Source organism: Microcaecilia unicolor, chromosome 4 (assembly GCF_901765095.1).
Source record: "Microcaecilia unicolor chromosome 4, aMicUni1.1, whole genome shotgun sequence".
Taxonomy (NCBI): Eukaryota; Metazoa; Chordata; class Amphibia; order Gymnophiona; family Siphonopidae; genus Microcaecilia; species Microcaecilia unicolor.
In genome coordinates this window covers 23,241,583-23,264,666 of record NC_044034.1, presented here as the reverse complement: position 1 = coordinate 23,264,666, position 23,084 = coordinate 23,241,583, and the positions used below count along the sequence as shown (strand labels likewise).

At 41.5% G+C, this 23,084-nt stretch overlaps 1 protein-coding gene across 2 annotated transcripts in view; it reads right to left on the bottom strand.

Moving 5' to 3' along the window:
• The window catches only part of FCHSD2 (FCH and double SH3 domains 2), a 324,668-nt gene that overhangs the window by 152,179 nt on the left and 149,405 nt on the right, over positions 1–23,084 (bottom strand). For both annotated transcript variants that reach the window (XM_030200031.1, XM_030200032.1), the window contains exons 7-8: positions 18,499–18,553; positions 17,547–17,675 (exon numbers count right to left, since the gene is read on the bottom strand). In XM_030200031.1, coding sequence (XP_030055891.1) covers positions 17,547–17,675; positions 18,499–18,553 — 184 coding nt within the window. The remainder of the gene's footprint in view (positions 1–17,546; positions 17,676–18,498; positions 18,554–23,084) is intronic.

Below are 23,084 nucleotides of genomic sequence, written 5' to 3'. Positions count from 1 at the left end.
GATTGGAAATAAGCAAATGTGCTAGCTGACAGTGTATATAAGTGAAAACATTCAAGCATTACTATGACAGTCTGACAGGGTGGGAGGATGGGGGTGGGTCGGAGGTATGCATGGGGACATCAAAGCATATCATTGATATTCTAACAGGATGGGTATGGGTAGGTTATCAATATCAATGATATGCTTTGATGTCCCCATGCATACCTCTGACCCACCCCCATCCTCCCACCCTGTCAGACTATCATAGTAATGCTTGAATGTTTTCACTATATACACTGTCAGCTAGCACATTTGCTTAGTTCCGATCTGACGAAGAAGGGCAACCTTCGAAAGCTAATCAAGAAATGTATTAAGTTATGTCCAATAAAAAAGGTATCATCTTATTTTCTTTTCCATGTTTTATTTTGTTTGATTTCTATTGATAACCTTTAAGAGTGGACTAACACGGCTACCACACCTCTCTACTTCACATGGAATTGTAAGCAGCTAATTCCACTTTAGGCTGCTGTATGCTTTGCTATATTTTAACTTTCTAACTGCTAGTTCCATATCCTGCCATAGCTTTAAAGATGGTACCTTCCCTTCCTGTTGCAATAGTTACAATGAACAGGACGACTGGTGGACAAGAAACAGAAAAATCAGTGATTTTTTACTGGTCTGCTTTTTTAAAGCAGTGTAGAAAAACTGGGGAAAAATATATGTGGCTCTATGAAACTGTCAACCTCTCAGAGCAGCTCCCTCTTCCTATACGTACAATTAGAACCCAACCAACCGATTGGACACTGCTGTTTTAATTTTTTTCAATTTAAATCAAACAGCAGGATATGATCTACTATAATAAAACTCACCCTCAACGTTCTGAGGATACTGACGTCAGTGAAGCCAAGCTCTGACTTCCTTCAAAAAGGTTCGAAGGTTCGTGGTGGTGAAGCCACCAAAATCGCTCCGGGCCCCGCCCTCAAGGGCGGAGCAATGGCAGAACAATGAAGGGGTTGGCAGGGAGGCGGGGGTGGTGGGAAATCGCTCCGGGCCCTGCCCTCGAGGGCGGAGCAATGGCAGAACAACGAAGAGGTTGGCAGGGAGGCGGGGGGGTGGGAAATCGCTCCGGGCCCCGCCCTCGAGGGCAGAGCAATGGCAGAACGAAGGGGTTGGCAGGGAGGGAGGCAGGGAGGCGGGCGGGGGGTGGGAAATCGCTCTGGGTCCCGCCCTCGAGGGCGGAGCAATGGCAGAACAACGAAGGGGTTGGCAGGGAGGGAGGCAGGGAGGTGGGAAATCGCTCCGGGCTCCGCCCTCGCGTCAAATGTCATGACGTTGGGGGCGGAGCAATGCCAGAACAATGAAGGGGTTGCCCAGGGACGGAGGGGGGTATTGGCGACGAAAACCTTGCTAGCGCCCGTTTCATTTGCTCTGAAACGGGCTTCTTTTACTAGTGTATTCATATTTTGTGCCCCTTGAAGTCACCCAATTCAAAAGATGCATATTATAGAGCAAATGGGGGGGAGGGGGGGAGGGTCACGTGATGCTGTGAGCAGCTCAGGACATGTGTCAGCAGAGCTGTTCAGGAGGAGTCCTTCTACCCTTCAAAATAAGCATCTGCAGCAAGTATTTTTCAGAGTGACGGATCTCCGGGTTTGCACTAATCTATGGATGTGAAGAAACCGTGTGTTTTAAGCCTGTAAACCGTATTGGATATTTTACTGTTTTATGTCCTGAAGTGTATTTCTCCTATTTGGCCAGCAGATGGTGCTAATATAAGAAAGCAAGCAGCAGTATATTTTTAAAAGCTGTTGATTAGGCTCTGATTGGCTTGGAGTTTGAAAAATTACCCAGTAGTGCTGGCTGTTGCTTGTCTTAGCCCGAGAGGAAAGACTACTACTACTACTTCTACTTAACATTTCTAGAGCGCTACTAGGGTTAAGCAGCGCTGTACAATTTAACAAAGAGAGACAGTCCCTGCTCAAAGAGCTTACAATCTAATAGACAAGTGAACGGTCGGTCCGATAGGGGCAGTCAAATTGGGGCAGTCTGGATTCAGTGAACGGCAAGGGTTAGGTGCCGAACGCAGCATTGAAGAGGTGGGCTTTAAGCAAAGACTTGAAGACGGGCAGGGAGGGGGCTTGGCGTAAGGGTTCAGGAAGGTTGTTCCAAGCATAGGGTGAGGCGAGGCAGAATGAGCGGAGCCTGGAGTTGGCGGTGGTGGAGAAGGGTACTGAGAGGAGGGATTTATCCTGTGAACGGAGGTTACGGGCGGGAACGTAAGGGGAGATGAGGGTAGAAAGATAGTGAGGGGCAGCAGACTGAGTGCATTTGTAGGTACGAAGGAGAAGCTTGAATTGAACGCGGTATCTGATCGGAAGCCAGTGCTGAGGCTCTGTGAACATATGTCCTGACCTTCCCAGGTACTATTTAGACAGTATATAGATGTTTAGTTAGAGTTATAAATGATCCATATTTCAGTTACCTGTTATTGTTTGCTGATTGCACATTTTTTGTTCATTGTTACAGTGTGACAATAAACCTGTTTAGTTTGTTGACTCCGCTGTCTGGACTGTTAAAGAATCCTCTGGTGGTCTCTGTGTTGGGTCTGTGAGTGTTTTCTGGGAACTGGGAGTGTGGCTCCAGTAACCTAGAAATTCACTGGGGATAATTGGAGAGCTGGAGACTCACCTAGAAGCGGTTGTGATCCAGTTGCTGGGAGGAGGGTGCTAGTGTAGGGCACAAACGGCAGGTGCAGGCAGACTTGAGCTGTGCTGGGGATAGACCCTCTAAGTGGCGAGGCATTTTGTGACAATGGACTTGATTTTAATGCGATCCACAAGAGGAATGACTGCAAAACTCTCTGTTGTAGCTAGCATTGGACAAGCTCGGATATAACACGCAGGAATAGAGGGTTAGTATCACGGAGCATGTGCCAGCACCGCTGCAGCTAAGGGAAGAACCCTCTATTCCCGCATGTTATATCCGAGCTTGTCCAATGCTAGCTACAACAGAGAGTTTAAAACGCTCCACTATCAATTGATACACACAACTGAGCACTCATCGATTCGACCCCTGAGGAAGACTGTTATAGACGAAACACAGGCTGTGTTGGGTCTTAATAAAGTTTTATTGGAGCATCTTATCCCGATGTGGTGACTGATCACTTGGAACTGGTTCCTTTCCACCCTGTTACTGCTGTATTCGTTCCTTGTGGAGAGTGTGAACCCCATTTCTCTTTTCGTTAATAGCACTGCAAAACATACATGTTAGTTGGGATTATGCTGCCGCTTCTACGCCCAAGTTAGATCAGTGAAAAGTTAGGCCTACCTATAATCTTTGTCTGCCCACAGCATGAACCAAGCTTTGCCTCCTGGTCTGTACACAGGTTTTAAGCATAAAATTAACGTGCATATATCTAGGCAGCAAATGACACTGCCAAGCCCCTCATCTGTTTTCTGTCATCTCCAGCAGCATTCCGTGCTAGAAGAGTCTGATTTACTTCCTGAAAACTCTGCACTTCCCTTTATAGCCCTGCAAGAGAGTGCTGACTGATGTCATCACTTCCTATCTAGTGGTATAATAAGGAAGTTCCTGACTCTCAACCAGTGCCTTTGCATCGGGTCGCCTAGCCTGATTTAGAGTGAGTTGCACGTTGTTCCCATCTGTGTTCTCAGCCTTGGCCCAGCCTTGTTTAAGTCTATGCCTTCAGCCTCTTTCCAGTCTGTGTCATCCATCCTGTCCCCATTTGTGGCTTTAACCTTGTTCCAGCTACTCCCTGGCGTTGACTCATCTTCAAATCCTTGCTCAAAGCCCACCTTTTCAATGTCGCCTTCGGCACCTAATCACTATACCTCTATTCAGGAAATCTAGACTGCCCCAACTTGACATTTCGTCCTTTAGATTGTAAGCTCCTTTGAGCAGGGACTGTCCTTCTTTGTTAAACTGTACAGCAATGCGTAACCCTAGTAGCGCTCTAGAAATGTTAAGTAGTAGTAGTAGACTCCATCGGGCCAGCTCCCAAAGGGCACTCTTGAGCCACTCTCCACTCTGACTTGTTGGGACATCCCCAAGGGCTCTTTTAAGAGCTGTTCCTGCCCTAGATTCTGTCAGATCAGCCCCCAAGGGATCTTTTAAGAGCCACTCTCTAGTTGGTCTTTGCCAGGGTGACTCGCCTGCCGCCAGCTGGGGCACATCAAGCCTTCGGGTTGGGTAGGCAGCGTAAACCTGACTGCGACCGCAGGGCTCACCTACACCAAGCAGTGACAGAGACATTGCACTGGAGCAAATATTTAAAAAAAAAGTCTTAGTCCACAAGAATAACCCATATACTGTTCAAGTATCAAAGGAAAAAATTAGCTGTGAATAGTATCAGTAAAAAAAATTCTTCTAGGGCAGATCATGAAAACATTGGTCAAGATCCACAAATGGCTTTGGATACCAAGGGAGCGAACCCAAAGATTTTCCACACGAGTTCAATTTCCCATTCTGTATATGTTTCTTGACACCAAAATCAATGCCATAAGTAACATATTTCAATAAATATAAGCAACTGAAAACTAGAGAGACTTTTTGTGAAAATCCTTTAATTACATATGTCAGAACAAATGGTTTATTGTAAGATAATTTTTCCTATCAGTACAATGCATTCCTTTTTTTCTGAGGTCACATTTTAAAATTTCAAAAAGATGAGCAGTACAAAAGTACACTTAAGTAGTTATACAAAGCAATACTGTCCAAAACTCATTTAAACCCAACTGGCTTATGCTGCTCTGATTCAGCAGGCTTTTTGCTGTAAGTTTCTTAAACTTTCCCCATCATGTTGTTTTATCATCATACCTGGGGTTTCTCAGCATACTGCAGCTGTCTTGGCAGTAGTCCATCAGATCCAGAACTGCGTCTCCTAGAGCCAACAAAAGTTCTCTTTCTCCACAATTTCAACTATATTCATTTTCCGGATTTCAATTATGTTGCTAAGGCTTTTCCAATTATCTGTTAGCGTTTAAACATTTGAAAGACCACCCTCACACGAACTGCTCCAGTGGGTCGCTTATTCGCTGAAGTGTTCATAGAAGCTTTTTATTTTTTTCCTTCGGGGAAACAAAATCTTTACCCAAACATTTGGGCAACTGCCTTTATGTTGTTATTCCAGGACCATTCATACCAGCTTTAGAAAGCTTTCTTTCCAAAATCCACCAAGCAAAGTCATCTTCAACAGCTCAAGGGCTACCCTGTTGTCCTCCCTTCCTTATTCCAAGTCAACACTGGATTAGCTACTTAAACAGTAGGGTGTGCAGATAAACCTGATAATCTTTTTAACGTGTGCTGAAAATAAACAGCTTGATAAGAGTTTCAACCTCTTTGATATTAAATACAAAGATGAAGGTCTTTTTCATGAACTTTTATTTCTAATGAAAAATAACAATGCAAATTAAAAATACAAGGACACAAATTCAGCCCTTCACTTGTACGAGCAAATCTGATTTTCAAGATGAAAGTAAAAACAATACATAATCCATGAATTAACTTATAAAAACTGTATATTAAAAATTATGTCATGAGTGTATAAGACAAGTAATATAAATTATAGCATGAGTATATAAGACAATATCTCGTCTCAGCTGTCTTGCGGTCTTTGGAAGTGCCAACCCACACCCTACTCCTTGGACCTGCCTTATATTGAAACTAGACACAAACAAAAAAAATCCCCAACTCACTGGTACAAATGATAAATACCCAACCAAAACCAGGAGTAAGGGGAAAGGGAAATGGGACTTGATATACCGCCTTTCTGAGGTTTTTGCAACTACATTCAATGCGGTTTACATATATTCAGGTACTTATTTTGTACCAGGGACAATGGAAGGTTACGTGACTTGCCCAGAGTCACAAGGAGCTGCAGTGGGACTCCAACTCAGTTCCCCAGAATCAGAGTCCGCTGCACTAACCACTAGGCTACTCCTCCACTAGCATACGTGCAGGACGTCAGACTCACAGAAACAGAAGCCTGCGCGGCTGCAATGCTGATCTGCAAGGGCAGGCTTCTACATGGAATGTTGCTAGTGGAATAAATAGCAACATTAACATTCCATCTAGAATCTCCAATAGTAGCAACATTCCATGTAGAATCTCAAATAGTAGCAACATTCCATGTAGAATCTCAAATAGGGAAAGGGAAATGGGACTTGATATACTGCCTTTCTGGGATTTTTACAACTACATTCAAAGCGGTTTACATATATTCAGGTACTTATTTTGTACCTGGGGCAATGGAGGGTTAAGTGACTTGCCCAGAGTCACAAGGAGCTGCAGTGGGGAATCGAACTCAGTTCCCCAGGATCAAAGTCCACTGCACTAACCACTAGGCTACTCCTCCAAGGTTTTGGTTAGGTATTTATTTTGAACCTAGGCATTGAGTACCAATACATTTCTAAACAGTTCTACCCAAACAATCCAGCATCTCAAAAGGCAGCAATTTAACAGAGACATACAATGCTTAGACATAAAAATCACTATTTCCATCCTCTCAGAAAAAGAGCTACTAAAACAGGGATGGCGAACCTATAGCACGCGTGCCACAGAGGGCACGCAGAGCCCTCTCTGTTGGCACACGCGCCCAGTCGTCAGGGCCGCCGAGAGGGGGGACAGTCGCAGGCAGCCTCGCGATTCGCTCTGCTCCGTGTGTGCGGCGCGTGCCGCATGGGTGGGCGGTGTGGCCAGTAGCACCAGCCTATGCTTTGCTATGGGGGTGGGGCTAGTGCCTGCTGCTCCTCCTCCGGCCGGGTCGCGTCGTGGGTCAGGAAGGAAGTGGAGTAGAGTCAGTTCGCCAGGAGGCTCTGAATCAAACGTCAGATCTGGGAACGTCAATTGGTCCGGATCCCCAAGCAACAGTAGCGGGTTCATCTCTACCTGCAGGACAGCCGAGTACTGCAGAAAGTGAGCAGGAGGTGGTTTCTTCAGCTCAGGAGCAGGTATCTTCTCCAAATGTCCTTCTTTTCTTTTTGCTAAGCCATCTGAAGTGACCAAAACAGCCCTTACATAGCAATAACACTTGCTTGACTTGAAAATTATATATATACAGTTCTCAGTTGCCCACTTGCACAGTACTCCACAGTAACTCGGAGGGAGGGAGGGAGAGGGGGAGGGGGGATCCTATGGAACTCGGAGGGAGGGAGGACCCTGGAACTCGGAGGGAGGTGGAGGAGGGACTAGGGGGAGGGGGAATGGCACTTTGCGATAAATAATTAGATTTTGGGTTGCTGTTTGGGCACTCGGTCTGAAAGGTTCGCCATCACTGTACTAAAACAAAGCTTCCCACAGTTGTCCTGGGGACCCCATAGCCAGTCAGACGTTCAGGATATCCATATGTATGATATATAACTAGCATATACTGGATGCCCTGAGTATGTTAATTTATCTCATGAAGGGTCTTTATATATGTTCTAAAATCCCAACTGGCTGTGCAGTCCACATGACTGGTATGGGAAGCCCTAGACTAAAATGTTACAAGGCCTGCAACAGAAACCCTACAAAAAGACTGAAAAACGCAAAACATACACACTGAAATAGCCTGGCAGGGGAGGCAAAAACAAGTATCATGGCAGAATTCAAGCATATTTGACGCAGACAAGCAGAACAAAGTTAAAAGACTGCAGTATTGCAAAAAAGAAAAACAAAATTAAAAAAAAAAAAAAAAAACCTACTCTTCAACACCCTTCATTTATTTATTTATTATTTATTGCATTTGTACCCCACATTATCCCACCTGTTTTCAGGCTCAATGTGGCTTACAGGGTGTTAATATGATATAGTCATTACATAATCTTAGATACAGTCGATAATAGGCTGAAGGTAGATGAGGATTTAGATGGTAAGGTCGTATATGAGGTGTTTTAAAGCACTTGGGTGGGATAAGGAGTGATTTGTTTCATTAAGGATGACTTCATAGCATGTGAAGTAAAAAAAAAAAAAAAAAAAGACGATATTGTTAAAGCAAGCATGATATTATACTCCACCAGCATGTGGAAACCAGCAGGCTAACACTCCCCGGAAACCAACAAGGTCAATCGTTAATAAAACAAATGCGAAATGTATCTGATATTGTGCCACTCTGCAATACTGAATGTTTAGTTTAGAAATCTCCTGGGGAAAAACTGAAGGGCAAACTTGTTAAATCCAGCAGCAATGATTACAGAAGTTCATAAAGCAAGCTAGGAACAAGAAATCCACAACACAGTCTAGAGCATAAATTCTCCACTTTGTTTGACAATACCAAATATATTTAAACCATGAGAGACTTGCTGACCTGAACATGTATGCCCTTGAGGAAAGGAGAAACAGGGGTGATATGATACAGACGTTCAAATATTTGAAAGGTATTAATCCGCAAACGAACCTTTTCTGGAGATAGGAAGATGGTAGAATGAGAGGACATGAAATGAGATTGAAGGGGGGCAGACTCAAGAAAAATGTCAGGAAGTATTTTTTCACGGAGAGAGTGGTGGATGCTTGGAATGCCCTCCCGCGGGAGGTGGTGGAGAGGAAAACGGTAACGGAATTCAAACATGCGTGGGATAAACATAAAGGAATCCTGTTCAGAAGAAATGGATCCTCAGGAGCTTAGCCGAGATTGGGTGGCAGAGCTGGTGGTGGGAGGCGGGGCTGGTGGTTGGGAGGCGGGGATAGCACTGGGCAGACTTGTACAGTCTGTGCCCTGAAAATGACAGTTACAAATCAAGGTAAGATATACACAAAAAGTAGCACATATGAGTTTGTCTTGTTGGGCAGACTGGATGGACCGTGCAGGTCTTTTTCTGCCGTCATCTACTATGTTATGTTTAAACCATCAGCCGTACTACCTGTATAACACTTAACTTTCCAAGCGAAACCTTCAAACAGTAAAGGAAATTAAGGAACGTTCCTAATCTTACTCCACTGCCGAGCTCAGCAATCAAACTCAATATCTGTGTAGTCACAGTAACACAGTAAAAGAAATCAGATAAAGACCAGCATGGACCATCCAATCTGCCCAGAGAGGTGGGTAGGGCTGTACCTGACGCTCCATGTGGGCCTTTAAGGGTTGTAACTGATGCCCACCACAGTCTGTGCCCTTTTTAAAAATGTGATGAGTTATTTAGGTTTTCTTGTGAGTGAAAACGCTCCATACTTTTATTCCATCTTGATGTGTATAGAGAGACCTGTGTTTATCCCATGTCTTTTTGAACTCTGTCACTATTTATGTCCTCACCACTTCCCAAGGAAGAGCATTCCAGGCATCCACCACCTTCTCATGAAAAAGTATTTCCTGGTGTTGCCTTTAAGTTTCCCTCCTTGCAAGTTCATTTCATGTCCTCTACTTCTTATGGACACTCTGTTTTTGGGAAAAAAAGGTTGCTTTGTTCCTTGCTATCTTTCAAGTATTGAGAAAATACCACATCAAAACTCTGTACCTATTAATAAAGTTCAGCAGTCAAACACTGAGCACTAAATAAAATAACCACGGGTTATATAAAAGCATTCTACTATCTTTAAATTAAGTGCTTCATTGACACAAAGACAGTGAAGACATTTTTTAAATAAGTTTTTGTTGTCTCAGTGTATATTACATACTTCTCTCTACCTGAGAATTATCCACAGTTTTAACCTATATATATTAAAGGCTGGATAGCTTTTAACACTAAATCCCGCAATAAAGTCCTTCCTACTTTCAATAACGTGTTAGGTGTGATAAAGTCACATCCAGGATAGTTGGGTTAAGGCAGTTTCAGTCTGAAATACAAGTCCCAGAAGGCATTGCAGGCAAGGAGCCAGAGGGGGAGATGAAGAACCCGGACTGGACTCCTAGCTGCAATCAGGGAAGACATGGGTGTAAGCTGGCAGGTTGGGTAGAGTGGCTGCCACTAGGCGGAAAGAGAGTTGGGAAACCCTGTGTGCAGGAGCTCATCATTGGTCTCATTAGTCTAATGCTTAACTCAGCTGATGTAGGTGTGAGGAAGCTAATGGAAGGAGAATGATTGGTGGTGGTAGCTGAAGCCAGGGATTGATTAGGTAGATGGGAAGGAGTCCCAGAAGTTCAGTTCAGGAGAGAGAAGCAGAGAAGTATTTGCAGGCTGAAAATCCTTGGGCAGGGAGGTCCCTAAAGTACTGAAGCAGGCTGAGATTCCTTGGGTGAGAGGAAGTCCCAAGAGTTTTGAATTCACTGTGAAGCTGATGCAGGGGAAAACCCTTGGGTAGAAGGAGTCCCTAAAATATTGAACTCTCCTGAAGGTAAAGAGGATAGAAGGTAGAAAATGCTGCTTGGTGACTGAACTGTGATGATGAACTGAAAGAACTGTTTGTCTTGGGAATTGAATTACTGTTTATTGTGCACTGGATAAAGAGCCCTGACTGGAGCCTGTAAGCCTGTATTGAATCCTGGTATGTGCTATGCTGCTGTTGGAACTGTGTACTAGAAACCTGCATGGAATAAAAGTCCTTAAGAGATTGAAGTTACTGGTGGACATCTATTTCTTCATTGCACCGGGAGCCTGTGGCTGGAGGAGATTGTTCTATCCTTGGCTGCACAAGATAGGTACCTGGTTACATAGAGTGTTAATTAGAATTGGAGGAAAAGCCTCACATGGCGTGATGTAACTCCTTATTTCACAGTATACACTGTCATATAACTAAGGAGTACTCACACACATCATTTGCATAAAAACCGCCAATCAATCAGAATGTGTTATTATGTAAACACTCTAAATCCAGCATAAGTCATACTCAATTTACAATTCTTTGGAGTACCCAAACCCTATGGGACTTATCTTTTGCAGTTCTACAGTCCGATTCCTTCCCACGGCCTTAACCGTGGCCAGATTTTCGCGTCCTGCTTCAGGGTCCGTGGTCGCGACTGTCTATAAAAGATGTAGAAATACCAAGCTGAATATCTAGTCTTCACTTCTACCTCACGGACTGTAGAACTGCAAAAGATAAGTCCCATAGGGTTTGGATACGCCAAAGAATTGTTAATTGAGTATGACTTAAGCTGGATTTAGAGTGCTTACATAATAAATAACACAGTCTGGTCGATTGGAGGTTTTTATGCCAATGATGCGAGTGAGTACTCCTTAGTTATATGACAGTGTATACTGCGAAATAAGGAGTCACATCACGCCATGTGAGCTTTTCCTCCAATTCTAATTAACACCCTAACATGTTATTGATAGTAGGTAGGACTTGCGGGATTTGGCAGTACTACATAATATCCTTCACAGGGCTCCATTCTATTTTTAGATATGTCTTAGCTTTTAACACTAACAGCGTTTTTTTCCTCCTGAAGGAGCCATCACAAGTGACGAGACAAATTCTCCATGTTTTACCAGTGATGTTCAATTTCTTATCAAAGTGTTCAGGGGCCAATGCACAACGCTTACCGTGCTAGTAACGTCCAATTTAGACTGGTTCTAGCCAGTTTGAACGTTCGCATTATTCAGCAAGTATTCAGCACAAAGGATTTCTATGTTGATCTTACCATTTGCCGTAGCAGCTACCGAAAACCCTTCACAAATATATAACAAGTTCATTAGTAATAAAATGAGCATTCCATGTGATGTACAGAAAGGCGTGACTAACTTCTACATGAGAATAAGTTGTGTGCAAGAATTACATAAGGCTCCTGGCTACAATCCTGATTACAAGGATTACAATCCTCCTCAGATCACACAGATTTTGACCGCTAATAGTGCCTTAGGAGATGTCTTGCACATTTTTGACAGGCTAAAAAAAAACCCATATGTTAGTACCCACTGCTTGACCTTGAACTGGAGAGCCTTAGGAAGGGAAGGCTGCATTTTCCGTCTACTGCCCGGGATAACATGCAAGGGTATATGGCGGTATTTAGGCAGCTTGGTAGAGAATGCGCCTAGCGCATGAGCAGAACATGGACACTTTCTGAGAGATGTACAGAACATGGACACTTTCTGAGAGACTGTTTTGCACATGTGCTAGACGCTTCCAGGGGCTGATACACAAGGGTCGCCATTAAAATTATGAGTATCTCATTTGCATGCCATCCCCTTTGTGCATCGGTCTGCTGTTATCGAATCGGTAAGCTCACTCATGGCGGTCATAGTTAACATATTGTGCATCGGCCCCTTAGGGTCTAAAGCATTTGCTTCAATATATAAACATGATCAGTGCATGACGACTTTTATCTGAAGACCAAAAACACTTCACATCTCAAATACAGTGCAGATCTGTGCAGAAATTCTGTATCAATTTGATCTAAACAAGGTTTCAGCTATAGAAGTGACAGATATGATCAGTAATACTGTATTGAAAAAAAATATTTGGATATAATACACACATTTTTATTGATAGCTCAAGGTGAGCTACATTTAAGTACATTATTTCCCTGACCCCAGACTGTTTACAATCCAAGGGGCCTATTCATTAACCTGTGACAAAATAGAACAGCGCCCCCCCCCCCCCACCCCACTAATGCTATTGCACATTAACCCTTAATTGTCAAATATGGGCTATTTGCTAATAATTCATGTTAATCACATTTACACATATTAAGTGCAAAATTAATATGAGTTAATTAACACAGTAAGTGAGCCTTCTCCGGAGTAGCCCCCACACTCTGGAATGCACTTCCTGAAAGGCTCTGCTTAACACAAGACTACCTCTAATTCAGGAAGCAGGTGAAATCTTGTCTCTTCAACCAGGCCTCTAATGGAAGAAGTAACTAACTTGTTAGTGTCACTCACACACACAAGGAGTGACTTGGGCTGCACATACTGCAGCGGGACATGTTTCTCCACTCCTAGCCTGAGATAATATTTAACCTTCTCTTTGACCTCATGTGCAACTTTCTTTAAATCAGTCACTTTCTAGGTTTTCTTACTCTTACCTATCTATATGTTACATCTTTGCTTTACCCTTCACTATCAATTAAAATGTTCTATTACGTATTGTGTTGACATTCTAAGTAGTTGTTTGAATATTTTTACTGCTGTAATTGCCTATTGCTCATGTTTGATCTATTCTTACTGTACACCGCCTTGAGTGAATTCCTGCAAAAAGGCGGTAGATAAATCTTAATAAATAAAATAAATAAATAAATATAGGCTATAGTTTCATTTGCTCTGTTTTGTTGTCAATTCTGTATCTTAGAAAAGACTCATAAAAAAACAAATTTGAATGTTACGTGTATACGGTGATAAATAAGGAAAATAATTGTTATTGCTTCCCTTATAATAACTGATGTAATATATTAGCTAGGGAGGCAAAAGATCACCACCTCTTACACCTTGGAAGGATCAACAGAGGACTGATCTTCTCCATGCTTCAAAATGAATGGAATGGATCCTCAGAAGCTTAGCCGAAATTGGGTGGCGGAGCAGGTGGGGGGGAAGAGGGGGTGGTTGGGAGGCGGGACTGGTGGTTGGGAGGCGGGAAATACTGCTGGGCACACTTGTACGGTCTGTGCCCTGAATAAGGCAGGTACAAATCAAGGTAAGGTATACACATATGAGTTTGTCTTGTTGGGCAGACTGGATGGACCGTGCAGGTCTTTTTCTGCCGTCATCTATTACATGACCCAAACTAGCTACTGTGGAAGAAAGAATGCTGGATAAAACTTATGCTCTCATGATAAATATATTACAAATGAGTAAGCATTGGCATATGTTCATTTCTACTTTGAAAATCATTGCAATATGGCTAAAAAGTGACTGAAGACTTTGCAGCTACATACGTAGTATAAAAATTGTTCCCTGCAAGTTTTTTGAAGGAACCTGAAAATTCCTAGAGACAGAATATGTAAAGACCCATTTATCACAGCGATTAAGAACAAGGTGATCTGAAATGACAGGTAGCATAAGGAAGCTGTAAAGCATTAAAACAAAACAAAAAAAATGTGGTTCTCTCTCAAAATGTGGTGCCTTCTGTCATATCCTAAGGAGAGCTATCTCCTTCTCTGGAAAAGGAATTCAGATAATCAAACTATGATTTCACAGATGAGCCCTTACAATCTACTGTGCAATCTGTATTTTTAACAAAGCTGTATGCAGGAAAAAAAATAACATTTTTAGAAAAAGGCCATGCAAGCTTTCATCCAGCAATGATTTATACGAGCGCCATTTTAAACCGTCAGTATTAGCTCATTTGAATTTTTAGCCAATTAATTTAAGTAAAATAATCATTAAGGTCTCCCTTTTGAGTTCTGGTTTGTAATTTGCTCAAAGAGATATTAATTGTTGCAGTTTTTGAAATGTTTATTTACTCATGAATCAGGGTGTAGCTGTGCTGATTTTTTTTTTAATCTAATACACATGAAACAGCATGTGAAGTATGAATGTATTACAGTTGCACAACACAATTAAGAGATGAGATTTTTTTTTAATGTAGATGTGGCACAATAAAAAGTGAATATCTTTTTTTCAAAAGAATGCAAAATAAAAACTGGAGACCCAAGAATAAGACCAGAAAAGAAAGGAAGGAATAAATAAAAATTTCAATTTTGAGCAACTTAGAAAACATATTTTTTTCAACAAAGTTATAAATCCCAGGTGCCAGACCACCACGGTATCTAGAAATTTTGACTCAGAGCCTGAGATTTTCATGCCTCGTTTTTACCGCTGCCTCTACCTTTACCAGAGCAAAAGTTTCTTTCTGAGGTACATGGTACAGAACTTCCACACTGGTTGTGGGGTCTCAAGTCTCATCAGACCAGCATAATAGATTCTGCACCCATGTGTCTCAAGAGAGGAAGCAGCTCCTGTTTCTGTGGTGGCAGCAGCGGCAGATACAAGGATAAAGATCAAGGTAAGGAGAGGTGGCCTAATGGAAGTTTGGGCGGGTGAGGCAAGGGGGGGGCCTGTGTCTAGCTAGGAGTAACAGATTTAACTAGTTTCATGGGGGTGTAGGTAGAGGCTGGGGAAGTAGACAACTCTCTTCCTGGGGGAGGGGCTCATAGGGAAGGGAAATTGGTAAGAAAGAAAGGGATAAGAGAGACACTGAGTAGTGAGGGAGCTGCTGGCTGTATATTTCTGCTGGTGGTCTATTAAAGACCTGATTAATTAAGCTTTCTTTTCCATTAGGTAAGGAACAGCAAAACAGCATTAACCAATCAGTCCCTACAGAAGTTGTGGTAGACCTAAGAATTCTCCTTCCCCCTCCCAATTCAACTTTATGCAGATGGTGGTGAGGAAGGGGACCAAAATGCAGTGGCGTTCCTTGGGGGGGGGGGGGGGGGGCGGTAGGTGCGGTCTGCCCCGGGTGCCCCGCGTGTCTGTCCTCTGTTGTTCCATGCTTCTTCTCTGCCCCGGAACAGGTTACTTCCTGTTTCGGGGCAGAGAAGACGCATGGAACAACGGAGGACAGGCGCGCGGCACCCCCCCCCCCCCCCCCAGCGGTGTGCACCCGGGGGGGTTCCTTCGCGGGGGGGTCCGCGCTGCATCGGTGGGGGGGGGGCGCATCGGCGATCCGCCCCGGGTGTCAGCCCCCCTAGGAATGCCACTGCCAAAATGTGTCAGCCACTGGCTCCTAAATCCAAAAATAAAAATGATCAAGGCCTGTCTTAATACGTAAAATTTATCACACAAAGAATCCAGATGAAGAAGTATTACACTAACATACAACACTGTAGGGGAAAAGTACAAGGTTCATTCATTTGGAGCACTGTGCTAAAGTAATTTCAAGAAAATGACAATATTCAAATTGCTATTTATTTACTTCCTGTCAGATGTTTTTCCCCATGTAAATGAAAACACATTTGGATGAATACAACTGCTTGACAAAAAAACTATCCATAATGCTGTTCTCTCTTCTATTCTGTGCTATTTCATGGCGAGCCAAAAACCACATTCGGAGCTTTCAAGCAAAACAAGACCATGTCTGTACACACTCCAAGGTCATTACAATGGCATTTGTGCAAAGTTTTACTGTATCTACAGAAAGAGCTTTATTTAAGCGGCGGTCTGCACTTAGCACAGCATCCTGGACCCCTGCCAGGTGAATTGGGCATCGGGTATGCTGTCAGATAGATAAGATTACAGTACTACACCAACAATATGTCACATGCAGATGCTTAGTCTGGAAATGGCAAAAGAAAAAGAAAATAAAACGAAAGAGCTTAAAAAAAAAAACCAGAAATAAAATTTAATAGCAGCCATTACTATCAAGGAATTCAAAGGTGAAATTCTAAACTGCACACTGCTCTATATACCAGCCTAGTCATAGTCAATCAATTATAATCTGATCATATATGTGTTACGGTGCTCCTAATTTTTCAAAATGTACAGGTAATTTGAACTTTTTTTTTTTTTTTTTAACTACAGTCTGTTAACTCTCTTACCTAAAAAAAAAAAAAGAGCCACTGCTACAACCAGCTGATCCAAAAAGTAATTTAGTTTTCAACATCTGAATGAAATTGTTATACTTTTTTCTACATCTCAACCCAAACGCAGTATGTTTTCAAATTTATTATAAGCAAAAACAAAATTCAACCACCTATTCAGTTTATTAACGCATCAAGCGTGCAAAATAAAACAGTTTACTAAAATTGGTTAAATTTTAAGGATTCCAGAAACACCTCTTCCTCTTATCCTCCCCTCCACCACCTGCCAACCAATCCCCCAACTTGACATCTGATTCACCAATACATAAGAGCTTGATGTGATACATCAAGACATCAGCTGTATCTTTTTTTTTTTTTTTTTTTTACATTAGGCAAAATTACTATGTGCAATTCTAGATATTTTCTGAACAGCCAGGCACACATTTGGTGCGTACTAGAATAAATGACATGGCACTAAGCCACGTCTCTTGGCTTTCAACCAGATTAAGGTGAGTTTCACCTTCTATCTTGAGACAAGAATTGCTTAGGAAAACAGCTGAGAGTTGAAAGGAACAAATCTTGTGCAACAGGCTTCATAACATTAAAACCCAAGGGAGAGCCACAGATCAAAGTAGTAAACCGCTTGAAAAGAAATGCTCTTTTGCAGAATTTTTCTAGCATTTAAGCCTTCCATCTTCACTGATGACACAAGGGGTACTTAGTTGAGAAGGAAGGGGTTTCTGTTTCTAAAGAGCTCAAGTTTTGTTACAATTTCTTTTTAAGTGTTTGCTTAGATTTCAGGGAATCAGAACAGTTAAGGGTTTTTCTTTCTAATAAGTTGTCTAAGGGGACTGAAGCTCTCATACTCCTCCCTAAGTATACAGGGGTTGCAAATTTTGGAATGAATCTCGAAATCTGTTTCGGCTTTTTCTTTTTGCTATGAATGTTTGCAATTTGCTTTCACTGTAACATAGTAACATATGTTACTATGCTACAATGAAAGCAAACATTCATAGCAAAAAAAAAAAAAAAAAAAACAACCAAAAAAACCAAATTCTAGGTTCACTGGATCTACCTCTTTCCTTATTGTGGGATACAAGATCAAGTATTTAACAAAAAAGTTTTCCAAATTTCTTATTACATGCTGTGCTTGGTGTTTCTATATGATTTGTTGAAGGTATGTTTATATGTACAAAGTGCTAATAAAAAAATAAATAAACTCTTTGAATCAAAGAATACACAACCTTACCTTGATAATGTTAATTAAATCTGTCTGGTAGTAGCGATCCTGGTGTGCATTAGCAGCAGCTAACGTAAGGAGATAGTCATTTCTGGCATGGGTTGCTTTTGTGTTGCACTCAGAACGGCGGGCTTTTAACTATGTTCAGAAAAGGGAACACTGTCAGAACCGGTTCACCAATATAAGAGAAATCTTGTCCTCCCCAAATCCGAGATGTATCTTAGTTCATAACTTTCCTTTCTAAGCATAAAATGCAGTGCTCCTGAGGCTTGCAGGGGAGGAATGTTTTTCCACATCTCAATGCGTTACTTTAAGATTTCTCATGGGATGCTTTAATTATTCTGCATCTATGTTACTTCAGTTTGAATGGAGTAGGGGATTTATGCTATTTCACTCCAAAGTATTCCATTTCAATTGTTTAGAAAAATTCAGGCTCTGTGCCTTTTAAAACTGCAATCAGAATTTGCACAAACTATTTTACACGTTTTGTTTATACAATGAACTGACCGATCACTAGAGTTCATTCATCGTTTTCACAGAGCAGCATTTTCATGTTGCCAGGATAAGATACTATGCAACTCGACTTCAAGAAATTTCAGAAAAATTCAGCATTATGAAACTAAGGGCCCTGTTTACTAAGCAGCGGTATAGGTGTGTTAATATTTTTAATGCGCGTTAATCCTGTACGTGCATTAACCATGTACATGCCTACAATATCCCTATAGGCGCCTACATGGTTAGCACACACGCTAAGTGTAGGCACGCTAAAAACATTAACGCACCTTAGTAGAAAGGGCCCTAAGGGGTCTGAATACTCAGAAGGCAGAACCGGCTAACCTGAATGAGTTTCTCTTATCATGAAAAACTCCTCTGTATGATGTAAGGAACGTCTGAATGTGGCCATTTAGTGATTTTTTTTTTTTTTTTTTTTTTACTTAAAGTAGTTCTGGGGAAAACTCACCTTTACATTTGCCTTCTGTAAAGTTATTCTTGATTGAAAAAGACTAAGCTTGGATCTGTAAGGAAGAGAAACAAAACCTCATTCTCTGAAATTATAAACAAAGTTCGTAGTACGTGTTTCACAAATAAGGTAAGAACCAATTATTCTAAAATTGTGAATTTCTTTTACAACAAAGGTAGCACTCACTGTCCAAAACAGTAAAATGCTTCATACTGTCATTGAGTAATCTACAACATTACAAACTATGATTGATACGGAGGAAAAAGAGCCTCAATCATTGCTGGACAAACTTCTTTCCGGAGAAGTCACTAACCCCTTTCAGCTGATTTCAATCATTGGCTCCGAAAAAACCTGCAAATACTGTCCTTTCAATAAAGTGTTTATTTTTTTACTTTCTTATCTTTGTCTTTTTGATAAACTGTTATCTGTCTTAAAGATTCTTCAATGAACACAATAAATTTCAATCATGTATGAACGCGGGAAAAGAAGCACTTAACTTTCAGATGGACAATCCCAACGGGGACCTGTTTCACCCTTGCTTCATCATGGGATGTCCTCCTGTGTCTCTCTCCAATCAATTTCACTCTTATGTTTCTGTCCCACGGGCCCCATTAGGATTGTCCATCTGAGAGTTAAGTGCTTCTTTTCCCGCGTTTATACATGATTGAACTTTATTGTGTTCACTGAGGAATCTTTAAGACAGATAACAGTTTATTGAAAAGACAAAGAAAAAGATAAAGAAAGAAAAAAGCATAAAACTAGAGACTTTATTGAAAGGACAGTATTTGGAGGTTTTTTCCCCCCCACAGTCAACGACTGAAAGCAGCTGGAAGGGGTTAGTGACTCACTGCTCTGGAACGAAATTTGTCCAGCGGTGGAGGCGGCTATTTTTCCTCAATGAAGATGTGAAGCATTCCGCTATTTTGGACAGTGAGTGAAGACTATAATGGAATAAATTCTCCATTGGTTGAGTATATACAACAAAGCTAGCAACCATAGTGGGTTTATTTGTATTTTAGGGACCAGTGATGTGATCCAATAAGAGCAGACATGCAAAAATGTAACAAAGAATGATAGTAGAGGATGGCCAAAAGGAGGTGGAAGAACAGAAAGGGGTGGGGGTGGGGTCAAGGAACAATGAAGATGAGAACTCAATGAATTTGGAGAGGGCGGGGCGGGGGGGGGGGGGGGGGGAGAAGTTGGGGAAATAGTGCTCGTTATGCCACCTGCTTTTCCAACACCACCACAACCGTGGCCAGGCAGCAAAGGTCTCTTATAAAAGCAGAACATGTTTCAGGTAGCTTAAGACTGAGAACACCTCCTTATCTCCAATCCCCAGTTTTGTGAGATAACTCTAAAATGATCCATTACAGTACTCTCTCTCTGTGTATTACCTTAGCAAGCCTGTTATTTGGGTTTTATTCTTCCATACTAATTTTATTCCTATGTTTAATATAGATTTTAAAATGGAAAAAATGCAACTTAAAAGTTTGCTTTAAGTATATCACATGTTCCTTCCATGAAAAACCTGCACATGGAATTATATCCAGTGTTATAAGAATGGTCAAGGGTCTGGTAGTTAAAATTTAATACTATTCAAAATTCCGGGTTTCCTATAAAAAAAAACGATTTCTAATGAGTCAACTAATGAAAAAGTTACAGAAACCAAAAACATATAGAAAATAAATATCAAACAAGCAATAACAAAGACATCCTTTTTTTATTTTTTATACATATGCAGTGTGTAATATTATTTTGTGCTCAGTTTTTTGGTGTATTACAATGACCCAAAGACTTAGGATGTGTAAAAACACCTTACCGACATCATCGCACATTTGTTCTGTTATGTTTATTTATGTATCTTCTACAGTTCAGTTCCACTGAAGAGGCCGTTTTTAGGTGAAACGTGGCCCATGTAGGGAACTTCGGACATTGACTGTAAGACTGATGAAATAATCAGGCACCATTATTTATTCTCAAGAAAATAGTATTGCATTGACCGGGACTTCACTTTACCTTTCGATCTGGCAACAAGATTAAAATTGCGGTACTACTCCGCCCCCTAAAATCCACCTAAGTAGCCATCATTTTCTTTTATTTTTTTTCGTATTTTTTTTAGGAATCACTCTAGCACTGGAATGCTGCGTTTAGGTTGGAGGCAGGGTGTGCGATGTTGTCGGTAAGGTGTTTTTACACATCCTAAGTCTTTGGGTCATTGTAATACACCAAAAAACTGAGCACAAAATAATATTACACACTACATATATATATAAAAAAATAAAAAAGGATGTCTTTGTTATTGCTTGTTTGATATTTATTTTCTATATGTTTTTGGTTCTGTAACTTTTTCATTAGTTAAAATTTAATGCCAAGAAGTGCAGTCATGTACTTAGTGTGCAAAAACCCAGATATACTGGACAGGTGGGGAGAGACTAGTAAGCTCGACTCAGGAGTGGGACCTTGGGGTGATCGTGTCCGAGGATCTGAAGGTGAAGAAACAATGCGACAAGGCGGTGGCCATGGCCAGAAGGATGCTAGGCTGCACAGACAGGGGTATAACTAGCAGAAGAAAGGAGGTGTTGATGCCCGTCTACAAGTCGTTAGCGAGGCCCCACTTGGAGTACTATGTTCAGTTTTGGAGACCGTATCTTGCTAAGGATATAAAAAGACTTGAAGTGGTGCAAAGCTACAAAAACAGTGTGGGACTTGTGTTGCAAGACGAACGAGGAAAGACTTACTGACTTGAACATGTATACCCTGGAGGAAAGGAGAAAGAGGGGTGATATGATACAGACGTTCAAATATTTGAAAGGTATTAATCCTCAAACAAACCGCCTCCAGAGACAGGAAGGCTGTAGAACTAGAGGACATGAATTGAGGTTGAAGGGGGGCAGACTCAGGAATAATGTCAGGAAGTATTTTTTCATGGAGAGGGTGGTAGATACTTGGAATGCTCTCCTGGAGGGGGGGAGAGATGAAAATGGTAACAGAATTAAAAAATGTGTGGGATAAACACAAAGGAATCCTGTTTAGAAGGAACAGATCCACAGAAGCTTACTGGAGATTGGGTGGCAACACTGGTAATTGGGAAGCAAAGCCAGTGCCGGGGAGACTTCTAGGGTCTGTGCCCTGAAAATGGCAAGGACAGGTATAAAGTATCCCATACAATGAGTTTATCTTGTTGGGCAGACTGGATGGACCGTTCAGGTCTTTATCTGCTGTCATCTACTATGTTACTATGAAGGAAAGTGCGCTAAACTTTAAAGGGTTTTTTAAACACTTGAGCTCTTGATTTTTAACACAAGCCCTTGAGTTAAAGTTTTTAACTTCCATTTACTTATGTTCCAAAAGACCCTGCCCTAAGATCACTACAAAGACCCCCTCCAATTCCCCACCTGTGACCCCTGAGTGGACCTCTATTTCCTGGTGGGCAAGTGGACCTGAAATTTGCCCAGACTCCTTAAAAAAAAAAAAAAAAAAAAAAAAGAGCCCTTGGTGGCCCTTTGATTCTTCTCACTTTATCTCCCCTCCATTCTAATTCAAAGCCAACTCAAAAGAGAAGAAATCCTCGCTTGTACCTCTACCTCAGCAGCTATCTTGAAAAATGTCTCCCGACCTCAAGTAGTATATGACTCAGTCTTTCTATATAAGTTTTGAGCTGCTTATTTAAGGTATTGTTTCTCAATCTAGTCCTCAAGACACATCCAGCCAGTTAGGTTTTCAGGATATTCACAATGAAGAAAGGGTGGATGGAGTTGAAGAAAAGGGGGTGAGAATGAAGTGAGAGAACAGGAGATTTGAGGTGGCCTGGTAGAGAACTCATTAACCTTGTGAACCTTGTCATGGAAGTACTCGGTCATAATCTGGTCAAAAAGTGAAAAGGAAGTTCAGTGCGACAGAGAGATGGTTAGGGTTTGGAGGCGGTAAATAAATCCTAACAAATAAATGACGAAAATGTTCTTCTCCTTGTACTTTATTTATTTATTTTTTATTGCATTTGTATCCCACATTATCCCACCTCTTTGCAGGCTCAATGTGGCTTACAATACATTTTGAATAGTGAAAAGATGCTAGAAGATAGATATTTATTGTCAAAGAGGGATCTTTGGCAATATGAAATTAATAAAACAAAATTGTGGTATAACAATCAGGAATTGTGAGATAGTTCAGAATATATGTGGAGGAGTTGTGTGTGTTCACATTGGTTGATCTTTGTTGTATGCCATGTTGAAGAGATGGGTCTTGAGCAGTATGCGGAAGTTCATTAGTTCGTAGATCGTTTTTAAGTTGTTTGGCAGTGCGTTCTATAACTGTGTGCTCAAGTAGGTAAAGTTTGACGCGTGCATTAATTTGTATTTTAGACCTTTGCAGTTAGGGTAGTGTAGATTAAGGAATGTGCGGGATGATCTTTTGGCATTCCTTGGTGGTAGGTCTATCAGGTCTGACATGTAGGCTGGTGCATCTCCGTGAATGATTTTGTGGACTAGTGAGCCTATTTTGAACGTGATGCGTTCTTTTAGTGGGAGCCAGTGCAGTTTTTCTCGTAAGGTTTAGCACTTTCATATTTTGTTTTACTCTGAGCCCAT